This window comes from Cupressus sempervirens, chromosome 9 (assembly GCF_028749045.1).
Source record: "Cupressus sempervirens isolate cs-2001-9-10 chromosome 9, ASM2874904v1, whole genome shotgun sequence".
Classification (NCBI taxonomy): Eukaryota; Viridiplantae; Streptophyta; class Pinopsida; order Cupressales; family Cupressaceae; genus Cupressus; species Cupressus sempervirens.
In genome coordinates, this window is record NC_143126.1 from 730,749,552 (window position 1) to 730,761,963 (window position 12,412).

Genomic DNA, 12,412 nt, shown 5'->3' on the forward strand with positions numbered 1-12,412 from the left:
AATCAGCTTTTCTCTCATGGCCAACATTTGTAGTATATTTGAGCCTCAAACATATACAGAGGCTAAATGGATTCATGAGTGGGAGAAGACCATGGAAGTTGAACATCACAGTCTTCTAAGAATAACACTTGGGTTCTTTTTGATGTTCCTCCAAATAAGAATCCCATTAGCTGCAAATGGGTATGTAAAGTTAAGTACAAAGCTGATGGAACTCTTGACAAGTACAAAGCTTACCTCATTACTAGGAGGTTCTCACAAACAAAGAAAGGCATTGACTATGAGGAGACCTTCACTCCTATAGCCACAATTAGTATCGCTCCTATAGCCACAATGAGTATCATATGGCTCGTCCTTGCCTTAGCAGCTCAGTTGGGTAGAAGAGTCCATCAAATGGATGTTAAGAGTGTCTTCCTCAAGGACGAATTGCAGGAAGAAGTCTATATGACATAGCCTCCTATTTTCAAAGTTGCTGGAAAAGAACATCAATTGGGCAAACTAGCCAAGGAAAACTCATGAAAGTGTCTTATCGATAATAGCTTTCAAAGGAGTTCATCTAATTCTAATCTGTACGTACAAAACACTGGTGTGATATTCTTCTTGTTGTTTATGTTGTTCATCTAATTCTTACTAGTAGCTTGGCACTTTTGATTGATCGGACAAAATGGAGTTTATGAATTCTTTGACAGGGCAGACTTGAGACTTTTGCACTATTGTTTAGGTGTTGAAGTTTGGCAAACTAAAGGTGGTGTCTTCTTATCTCAGTCTACGTATGCTCACAGTTTGATGGACAAGTTTCAGATGTGAAACTGAAAACCTAAATGCACACCTATGAAGAAAGGGCTGAGGCTGACAGCCAAATCAGATTAACCTTTGGTGAATGAATTAACAATCAAGCGATACGTGGGCACTCTCATCTACCTTACTGCTACCCAAGTGAAGTGTGTGCTATGACTAAAAATCAACATCCAGTTATGCTTTCAGTTCTGAATCTGGTGTAGTCACATGGACTAGCAAGATGCAGCACGTGGTGGCTCTTTCCTTGACAGAAGTTAAGCATCTCGAGGAATAATTAAGGCAATTTATTAGGGAGATGGTGTTGAAGGATGCTTTCAAACATGCAGATGCCTCAAGCAGATCCTAGTTCCCTTTACTATGACAATCAAGGGGTGCTCAAACTGGCCAAGAATTCGGACTTCCACAAAAGAACCAAGCATGTTGACCTTCATTGTCACTTCATTCAAAAGCTAGTTGAAAACAGATCAATTTAGTTTTTGTATGTTCTGATTGTGAATCAAACAACAAATATTCTCAGAGTCTCTCAGCCCCAACAAGTTTGTAAAATTTAGCGGGCAGCTTGGTGTAGTTGATAGATTGACCATTAAGGGATGATATTAGAATAATATCTTTACTAAATTCTATTTAATGGTCAATATTGAACTTAATTGTAGATATTAGAATGCTTCTATTTTACGCAAGTTTCATTCAACTTTAAAGAAACATCTGTTTTGTAATTCTCTAAATGATCAATTTTATCATTTAGTGGGCACTTGGTGTAGTTGATAGATTGGACATTAAGAGAGGGTATTAGAATAATATCTTTACTAAATATTATTTAATAGTCAATATTGTAACTTACAGTAAATATTAGAATTTTTTATATTATGAATGTTTCATTTAAGAAACATATGTTTTGTAATTCTTTATAATGATCACTTTGCTCATTTCATAATTTAATATTCATTCAATTATTTACCAAAACATGTTCTTAACGATCATCTCAAATTATTAAATGTTTATTTGATTTGACACATCACACACATCCAATCTTGTGCACTGCAAATTAATATGCCATTCACCCATCCTCATCCAAGGACCTAATGGAAAAGATGGGAATTGATGGAAGGAGGCCAAATTTGTGCATCCCTTCAAAACATAGCACCCAAGTGAGTTCATACCCAATTGTAGGTTGACTTCTTTAGAAATGCTCATTTTTGTTTTAAAATACTTAAACCACTCCCCATTAGTAACTTATCAATGTTGAATAACCAATGATTTTAAACTTGAACTACAATTTTACAAATCTGGACACCTAACTCTTAAGAAATTTATTGTCATCTATAATACTAGTACATTGTTGATTGTAGAACCCCTTAAATATATTTGCATTTGTAGCAAAATATTATGAAAACCCCTTAATTATTTTGTTAGCAAAAATTACTTAAATTGAAGAAAGTGACATTTACCACCTACCTCAAGCTAGTACAAACAAAAAATATAACATGTGAGACTTCAAGATATATATATATATATATATATATATATATATATATATATATATAGATTAACGCTCAAATTCCATATTTGGCACATTGTATCGTTGCCAACAAAACAGTAGTACAAAAATGCCTCATCAGATAAATATTAAATAATAATTGAACAAAATCAAGGAATATGACGATTAATAATGCTGCTTGCCTTGGCTCTTTTGTTGTTACTATGAGTTTCTTCCCTTGATGAATCATCCACTCTGCAAAATGAATAGAGAGTTCAGATCTATATCAAAATATCAGACAACTCAAGGAACTAAAAATTTGTCATAGATAAAACCTAATCTAGGATAAGTCAACAGGGGTGTGATCAAGTGGTTTGTTCATTTGGTTCTAATGATGGGGACCAATGTTAACTCTCCCTTTGGACGTCTTAGCAGCTTAGCCCATGCTAAGTGAGTGGTATACCAGTGAGAATACAGCCAAGCAGTGCTGGAGGATGTAGCATTTTTTCCATCAAAAAGCACATAAGGATGCGGTCGGCACAATATGTGGTAATTTTGTAGCAACAATAATCATCCTGCAACTTACAGATGGATAGATATCTGGCAGCAATTATAGGTAATACGCACTATGCAGCACTGATGCTAAAGTACCAGGCATGATAATCCTAAAAAAACTGTAACAAGAGTGTGCCCCAATTCAACCCATAACTAAAAGATCTAATCAGTGAAAAAATAACCTTTTCTTGGAAGAATCATCCCGTCCTTGCAGACCTGAAACATAGAGAGATACAAATTGGCAAAATTCAGAGTCTTCAGTTTTCGTCATATAAATTGAGATTGCAACCAGAACCATAAGACAAGCTTGGACAAAAAATTAAAAATCTACCTCGTTTCTGTGCATGAACTTGAAAGCTTGACGACGCAGCTTTCCTTACACTCGAACTCTTCACAAACAGCTTGCTCCATCTTGCTAAGAGAACCCTCGCCCTGTTAGAGATGTCTGATCTTCAACCCACATCAACAAATTTGTGAAGGTCAAAAAAACTAAAAAATAACAAGTGGTTAAACTAATAAAGAAACTTGGGTATGCTCAAGAAGCACATCATATAAAACAAGATACGTTGTCCTAGGTTATATTATTCCTTTCATGTAAATTGCCAGCTTGGATATTGTATGATAATAAACATGTGCATTAACTAGCTTCTGTGATATTCTACAACTCAAGTATTTTCAGGGTAACAATGTAAATTCAACTGAAAAATCGGAAGTCACAATCCTTGTGTTAATTTTGCTTGAATTTATTGTAGATTAGAATATAGAAGTCTTTCAGTTTTCTATTTCTTGAATGGTGCTCTTACTGATCTTATAACCTCATGCAGGATGATACAAGAATGATGAGATAATAATACTTCACAAAGTATTGTATAGGATTCTCAAAACAATGATACTTCAATTCTGATTATTTGTATTGCAGAACTGAATATGAGTAAGAGAGAGATCACTCTCAAGATGCTTTGCACTGTTGTTTTGTGTACATGTCAGCTTGACCAATCATATATATATATATATGATCTTGAGGGGTCATGTCAATAAATAGACATGCCTTCACGTAAGTGGAGAAATGTTTCTCCATTGACATGTCATTGCAATTGTCGATGCCCTTTAGTTACATTAATGAAAAGCCATTTGTTATAGGCAATATACAATTTGTAACCAATGCAGATTACATGTGGTCAATATCATTATCAATGCCAATAAGTAATGTCTAAGATCGACACTTATTAAGTGGCCGAAATAATGATATCCACTATCGATCCAATGTGGATTGATAATTACAGATTTCGTACTTGAAAATTACAAAAATTACAATCGATAATCATGACTGATATTTTAATTTGTCAATTTAATGATGTATGGTTTAACATTTTATTCATGCATGTATGTATATCAATATACCTAGTGTATATTGATATACATGCATTATCATCATATTGATATTTATCAATCATACTTATCCAACCGAAGCTATCATTATCACTACTCCCTCTTAGCTAGGGAAGATAAATTTATTCAAGTATCAAACACAATTGATAAATTTCTTGTGAGAAAGAGATATCACCTTACTCATGATATTAGGAGGTATGGAATACACAAGAATATCATGTCACATGAGGTTCTTCATAACTCAAATATCCATATTAAGGTATCTGCATTGACATCAAGTCTCATGATGTCTATCATATGTATGACTAATCATGGTAAATCCATGGATACATAATCCACCATGATTATCTCCTAAAGATCATTATGATCTATCAAATGATAACAAATCATGATATCTATCAAAATGTCTAACAGATATTAATTATCATGACATGTCCACGGATATCAAGTCACATGATATACATCACGATAATGAAACAAATCATTGAAGAGTCATCACCCTAGAATGTCAAATACAAGTGTTCGTTTTTAAAAGTCGTCACCTTTCAATAATGTCCACAAGTGGGCCATAAAGTCATGGAGTTGCACACATGACAACAAAAGAGTTTACACATTAAACATCTTTATATATCAGTACAAATAAAGAGTAATTGAGACTCAATCTCAAGTTTGACTTACATTTTCAACCATACCAAGTATTTCAGAAGTGTACAACTCTTATCCTAGAAAAAGGTTGGTGAAAATGTTTGTTATCTGACCACTTGTACAAACATATTTCAACTGAATCACATTCCTCTCTATCATGTCCCTAACATAGTGATAAGGAACCCCATTGCATTTTGATCTATCATGTAATAATGGATTCACAGAAAGCTCGATGCAACTTTGTTATCACAATGGCTAATAGTAGGATTCAAGGGCTCACAAAATATACCCGCAAGCAATTTCCCAAGCCATGCTGCTTCTCTTGCTCCTGTAATGCCCCTTTTAACCCTGATAGAGTATTAGTAGAGTTTAGGGTAGTAACAAGTACATTTGAACTATTTTGAAAACAGAATTACTTCTAATTTGCCTTGTCCCAACTAATGATACTCTATAATTCATCTTGACAAATACTTACATAGGACTAAACAAATATAGAACTGTAATATTGCATATGATTATATATTTTCTATTAAGGACCTTCAAAACTCTTAACACAAATGACATATATTTACTTGGCAACCTTCTAAAAGTGTCTCGCAACTTGATTGAGGAAATAAATCAACTAGATATAAAACACATCCTTGTGACACTATTTGGAGTTTTCTTCCAATGTTTAGATCGTGTTTTGTATTAGAAATTTTATCATGTTTTATATAATACTTACGTGATTCTCTAATAATACTCTTAGGAGATTAAATATATTGTTTTGAACTGTATCATAGATCATGCTTTATATGTTGCTTAGACTTCTAAATCAGTAGAAGGTTGTAGATAACCATAGGCATGGAATATTGTATTATGATACCTTTCATGTGTTTTTCTTCATGGTTTCTTGTACATAATACATGTTTAGATTACAAGTTTCAGAATTATATATGCTAGATTTAGGGGTTTTCAACCAGTTTGACATCCTACTTAAATTTTCATGCTCCCAATTGTTGTTTAAGATATTAGAGGCATGTCAAATTGTTATTTGATGTATTAAATGTATATTTAGCATTGAAAATGCTTGTAAAGACATATAAGTTGTTTATGTGTTTTAGGCATTGTGATGCTTATATGATGAGTTAGGGCTTTGTTTAAACTAGAGGAATGGAACCCTAGGAATGTTGTGCCCAAACTCTTCTATGATTTTGGTTTTGGATTTGTGAATAGGGTAGATGCCCTAGGTAATTGACTCACCATAGGTGCTAGGGCTCAAAAGTAGCCACTAGAGGATCCGACGTGTTAGAAAACAAAGCACTGTATAGGCTGGCTCTACATGTGAGTTTTTGTAATCAAGTGGAAACACTAACAAAATTAATGGGTTATGGGGGTTTGGGAATACACGTTAATCAAGATAATTGGATATCGTAATTGTACATGTCATGTTGGAGTACTCGTAGTAAGAATGGTCCTTAGCTCAAGTGGTTGATCTCAATAAGAATGTACTAGAGCACATCGTACATGTCCTTGTTGGAGTACTAGAAATAAGGACATTTTGTGCAGCACGATGGTCCTTAGCTTAGGTGGTTGATCCCAACATATAGGAACGTACAATGACACTCACCTAGATGTGGTCCAGGCTCTCACACTTTCTTTTGCCTCTAGTAGTCCATTTTCTTTATGACTTCATTTTGGCATTATGCTTTCATGTGGCTTTATGTTATCCTTGAACTTTTGATTTCGCGGAATAATCCTTAGATTGTCTTAGAACCCATGTGGATCATAGTCCTATCTCCTAGCTCAAGGGAGTGGACCATTTATGGCTCCACGCATTTGGATGGTAAAATATTTTTGAGGTACCATTCATGTCTTATGGACGACTCCATGTGGATCCTTGCTAAGTAGTTGTTGAAGATTATTTCTTGAATCCTGAAGTCATTATGCTACATTTCCTTTGGAAGAATATATGTAATGTTGTAATGTGAACTCTTGAAAGAAGCTTTAAGACCATATGTATATGTATCATGAATAGTATCTCTAGGAGAAAAGAAGGAAAAAGTGAACTTATTGTTTTGTTTTTTATATGTAAAGGGATTAATGAAGTAATAACGATGTCATGGCATTGTATATTCCTTTATGTTTGAGAGATGGTAGTAATAATATGTAATGATGGGTAAAAGAGCCATGTTCTTTTCTAAATAGTTAATGTTATCAAATATATAGTAGAATCAAAGCAATTAGTGAATGGAATAGGGTTAGTAAACATGTCTAGTTAAAGGCTTAAATATACTTAATCTATCTTTAAAATAGTTCAATGCAAGTTAAGTTGTTGCAATTTTTTCCAAGGCCTAGAACATTAGCTTCTAGATATGAAATGGTAAAAGTAACAAATTGAAGTTGTAACAAAACCACTTGGGGTAAATAAATACAATGATTAAGAAAGACTATCTAAATGTTTAGTCTCTTATCCTAACTTCTATAAAGGTGACTATGTTAACTAAAAGTGTATATGTCCTACTTGAGATCTCAGAGTAGAAAGAGATAGGACAACTCTAAATTAATAAAGAAATGGATATTGAGAAGAATAATGTACCAAGTAAGAAACAATAAGTAGTTGTGAACTAAAAGATGATTTAAGTAATGAAAATAATATGTTTAAAGGGAAATTAACTGAGTATTAATAAAGTCATTTACAACTAGCAAATACTTGTTGAGTAGGTTGGATGTGTAAACATAACTCTTGAATTTGTAAACTAAGGAAAATGCTAGGGAACCTATTAGGACTCTTGCATCTAGAATTAGGTAAACAAAGCAAGCAAAATTAATTCAAAAATAAATCCACTAGACTTAATAGCTTTTAGACTTGTCCTTCCGAGTTCCCTAGCAGGGTATTACATTTGGTATCAAAGCCCTACGTTTCCACATTGGGAATTCTGGGGATTCGAATTTGGCTCAATCATAAAGTTAGTGTTGAGTAGAACTCTTTGTGTGTCTTCTAGATGATTGGTATAACTAGAGATGACAGATGTGCCTTCTTTATTTCATGATGGACTTATCTTTTATTAAAAAACATATGTTAGCATTTTGTATCACTAGGACTTAGTTAATGCCTTCAGGTAACTATGTCTCATTTCTTTGGCAGAAAAAGGGAACTTAAGGCTTCATTAGTGTATCTCATTCTACCCTACAAACATTTATATGATAACCTAGAATTTTACGCACTTGATACGACTTCATACTTAAAATATTTTACTTTTAGAATTGACTCCTCTTTTATGCAGGATAATATACCTTCTTTTCAATCCATGAGTTGTGTTCCTTCAATAGTGCATGTTTGTAGTTTTAACTCGTTGCACCTAAGGGAACTATAAGAATACAATAATTTTCTCTTAATGGATAACAATCCCTTATATAAATTCTTGGAAAATACAATAAGTCTTTTAAAGTATGATAAGACTACATTTAGGACTAGCAAATACTTGACCACACATCCTCACTCTACAAATCCAACTAGATTCACGCAATGGTACATTTATAAGCTATTGCGAACCAACAATATATCTTGTTTTGACTCTAATAAAAGATTACATTGATAGTAATGTTCAATGATAAATAATTCAAGGAGTATATGTTTCTATCCCTGCCTTCAACATATAAGGAAAAGATACTTGTATAGGGTAATAACTTGATTACTTAGGTAATAAGAAGTTGAGATAGGACTGTATGCTAATTTTGATCATGCAACTCGAAAATAAAACTCTAGAAACAACCATATTAAATATGTTCCCTCTCACTTCATAAATTTAGGAAGACTTAAACTATTTTGGAGTAATTTGATATTGAGAAGTCATTAAAAGGATTAGTCTTATTCAAAATTTCTCTCTTTTCCTATATTACAAAAAATAAATATTTTACACTGAAAAGTTTGAGAATCGGTTAACTCAAATAAATTATGCAAGTAAGAACACCGTAGGACCATAGAAAGTTATCTTTGTCAAAATAGACTAAACAAATTTGTGGAGAAAAGTAATGATGCTTATTCACTATCTCTGAAGGAACTAAAATGTATTGTAAAGGGGTAATTGCAAACATATGCAAGAAAAAACATAGTGATAAGGTGAAATCTCTATTCCATTCCATTAGAAGTATAGGTTCTTATTTCGTAAATAGTTACAAAGATTGGGTTATAAGTAAATAGTTACAAAGATTGGGTTATAAGTAATACCTGAGACAACAGAGGAAATGATGTAGCACACCGATCTCAATTCATAGAGAACTTAATAACTCATGACAAAACCCAATATAGCTTCAAACTCTAAACTGTTCATTACCGAAAACTGCTTCTACATGGATCTCTAACTCCATTAAATAACAACTGACTCCAAAATGATGAAAACAGGAAATTTCCAAATTTGGCAAATTTCGACAACTGGAAAAATATGCCATTTTTGGTAACTTCTAACAAAACCTCCAAAAGCAAATTCGAAGTTTCCTATATCTATCCTTTAAACCATAAAGACGAATTGTCAACTAATCTCCAAAATTTAGAAAGAAATTTTAAAGTTATTACAAAGCAAAAAAAAACAAAAAGAAGGCTTAAGATATTTTTAAATTGAAATTTGGAGGTCAAGATAGAATTTATGGCTCTCGAAAAATAAATCGAAACGGCCCCAATAGAGCTGGCTGAGTTAGAATCCACCTCAACTATAAATTTTGCAAAAAACCCAGAAAAATCTAAGAAAACCCAGATCCAAGTCAAAAGTTACGACTCTCTGAACTCCCTGCATCATTCTCCCCTTTTTGAAAGAAACATTACTCCTGCAAGTAACTGTTGGTGAAGTGGTGCAACTTGGAAGGATCTAACCATAGCACTGCCCACTCAGATAGCCATGTGTTTTCAATGTTTGGTAAGCCATCCCACTGTACTAAATAGAGGTTATATTGACCATGCCTTGTGGAAGTAGATTGTTTGTCAAGAATTTGGGCAAAGGTATCCTGTTTCTTATTTGGAAGGTGATGTTGCCACTCAACTTCCTGTTCATTAGCTACCTCTGGAACATTTCCATGAAATTTATGCAAATCAATAACATTAAACATAGGAGAGATGTCTAGATTGTCGAGTAAGCTAACTTCATAAGCATTATCATTAATTTTCTTAAGGATTTTGCAAGGCCTAATCTTTTTGTATTTCAATTTGTGATATGTACTAGTAGGAAACCACTCGAGGTGTAAGTAAACCATGACTAAGTTACCTTCAGTAAATTTTTGGTGTCTTCTAGTAGCATCTGCAAGAATCTTGTACCTATCATTGCTGAGTTGTAACTTGTGTCAGACATCTTGTTGGAGTTGTTGACGGTGTTCAGCAAAGGCCACTCCATCAAATGGATTGTGAATGTGGCTAGAGTACTTTGGCCCTTAGCGGCTTGGTATGGTGTCCATGTTATTTTCAGATTTATGCTTTGCTTCTTCATATATACACATCAGCATGTGCTCAAGCACACATTAATTGCATTTACATGCTAGGGTTTCACTCTCTAGGGTTATATCTTAGCATTTTACAGTATATTTACATAGCTCCTTGCATTCTAGATCCAAATTCTAGATTCACGTCACACACTATATTTCTCTTATCGATACCCCTGGAGGTGGAAATCACCAAAATGGGAATTGACTAAGACAAACCCCCTATATAACTACTCCCACACACACACACTTTTTAGATTTGTAGGATTCAGAAGAGAATTTTGAGCACACATCCGAGTACCCTTTTCAAAGCACTTTCCAAATCCATATTTTATTTTGAGTTCCAACATACTAAGTTGAGGTTGTGGTTGTCTCTTATGCCGACATTGTCAAGGACAGTTTTGTTACAGATGCAGGAGTCCAAGTTATAGATTCATAGATCCTTGTGTCAATTTTGGCCCAAGTAGAGGTCAAGGTTGTCCTCTACGTGGGGTTGAGGTTGAGGTCGACCTTGACTTTCTAGGTCATCCCTTGCCTGCTAAAAAACAAAGCCAAGTTCAAATTTGCTGATTTCTAGGAGTTTAGAGAAATATTAGGTGATTTTGGGCTTTCGATCAGCAATAATCAGATATTTGGGATCTTTCCTCCACTTATCTTCAAGATGCATTCAATCCTATCATTATTCTTAGAACTTCCTTTTCTAGATCTGATTTATACATCTCATATTACACATCACATCTATCTCACATTTCTTGACCAATAAAAGGGGTCATTGAACTTGCAATGTTGAGGTCACGTGCTTTTGCCCTTCCTTCTTAATGGTTGTAATATTTGTTGTAGGTAGTAATTGTGTCTGTCGACTGGATTGTCGTCGATGTTTCTGTAGCTGACGGAGTGATTGTCGGCAGTGTTTCTATAGCCGATGGGCTAATTGTTGTCGGTGTTTCTGTATTCTGTAGCTGACGAGTAAATAGTTTGTAGCGGACATAATGTTTGTGGCCGACGGACTCCTTCGGGAAGGTTCGGCGGATAGTATTTATATCCCATCTGGGATCATTGTAAAGCATCATCTCTCATTAATCATTCATCTTATCAAGCATAATGTAATGTTCTGGCATATGCGAATAATCTAAGGAGTTCTATTGTTCGTGTTCCATTGTCTGTATGCGTTCATTTATTTTACCCGTACGGTAAACATTTGGCGTCGTTGCCCTATGAACCTGGAAGGTGGGAGGAATGAAGATTAATGCCAAATCAGCTTAACAAGGATCGAAATAAGGTCAAGGGAAAAGATGGAATTCGTACTGTGCAAGAAAATTTAATTCTGGCATGGCAAGCAGAACGCCGAAAGAGATTCCAGAAGATTGCCAACGGAAATCGGAGCACGGAAGAATTGTTGGAGGAAACTCGACAGCGAGTGAAATTGGTGGAAGAAACACAGGAGGAGTTTTTGAATTTGTGCTTGCCGAGGGAAGAGAATCCAAACAGAAGAGCATCGACTTGCACGGCTCGAAGTGCCGACAGAGCATGAGCGTAGAGTGAACTCTTCGTCCGAGATATACTTCCGTAGGGGACAACTTCAGAACACCCTTCTTCACCAAGGTTCGCAGTTGTTGAGTCTGACGGTGTGGGAAAATAGTCCACCAATGTGGGATTGTAGTCTGTCGGTGTGGGAGACTAGTCTGCCGGTGTGGGAGAGCAATCCACCAGTGTGGGAGTGCAATCTGCCGGTGTGGGAGTGCAATCCGCCGGTGTGGGAGACCAGTCCACCAATGTGGGAGTACAGACTGTCGGTGTGGGAGTGCAGACCGCCGGTGTGGGAGTGCAGACCGCCGGTGTTGCAAGACCGAGCAACACCTGTTTATAGAAACCAATTGTGATGGCGGGACCAAAAGAGAAACTGTCGAAGTTCAATGGCGATGGTACGGCCGATCCCATTCGACATTGCAAAACATGTGAAACGATCTGGAAGGCAAATGGGATAACTGATGAAGACGACTGGATGAGGCAATTTCCGGCCACCCTACGGGGCGTAGCAATTGATTGGTTTACTGATACAAATCCACAAAAGCTAAACAGTTGGGATAACATTAAAAAGGACTT

General features: G+C 35.1%; 1 protein-coding gene across 1 annotated transcript in view; it reads right to left on the reverse strand.

Annotated features, from left to right (window-relative positions):
• Positions 1-12,412, reverse strand: part of LD (Homeodomain-like superfamily protein) — a 69,411-nt gene that overhangs the window by 13,693 nt on the left and 43,306 nt on the right. The window contains exons 7-9 of the mRNA XM_089801874.1: positions 3,159-3,272; positions 3,010-3,043; positions 2,476-2,527 (exon numbers count right to left, since the gene is read on the reverse strand). Of these exons, the coding sequence (XP_089658000.1) occupies positions 2,476-2,527; positions 3,010-3,043; positions 3,159-3,272 (200 nt within the window). The remainder of the gene's footprint in view (positions 1-2,475; positions 2,528-3,009; positions 3,044-3,158; positions 3,273-12,412) is intronic.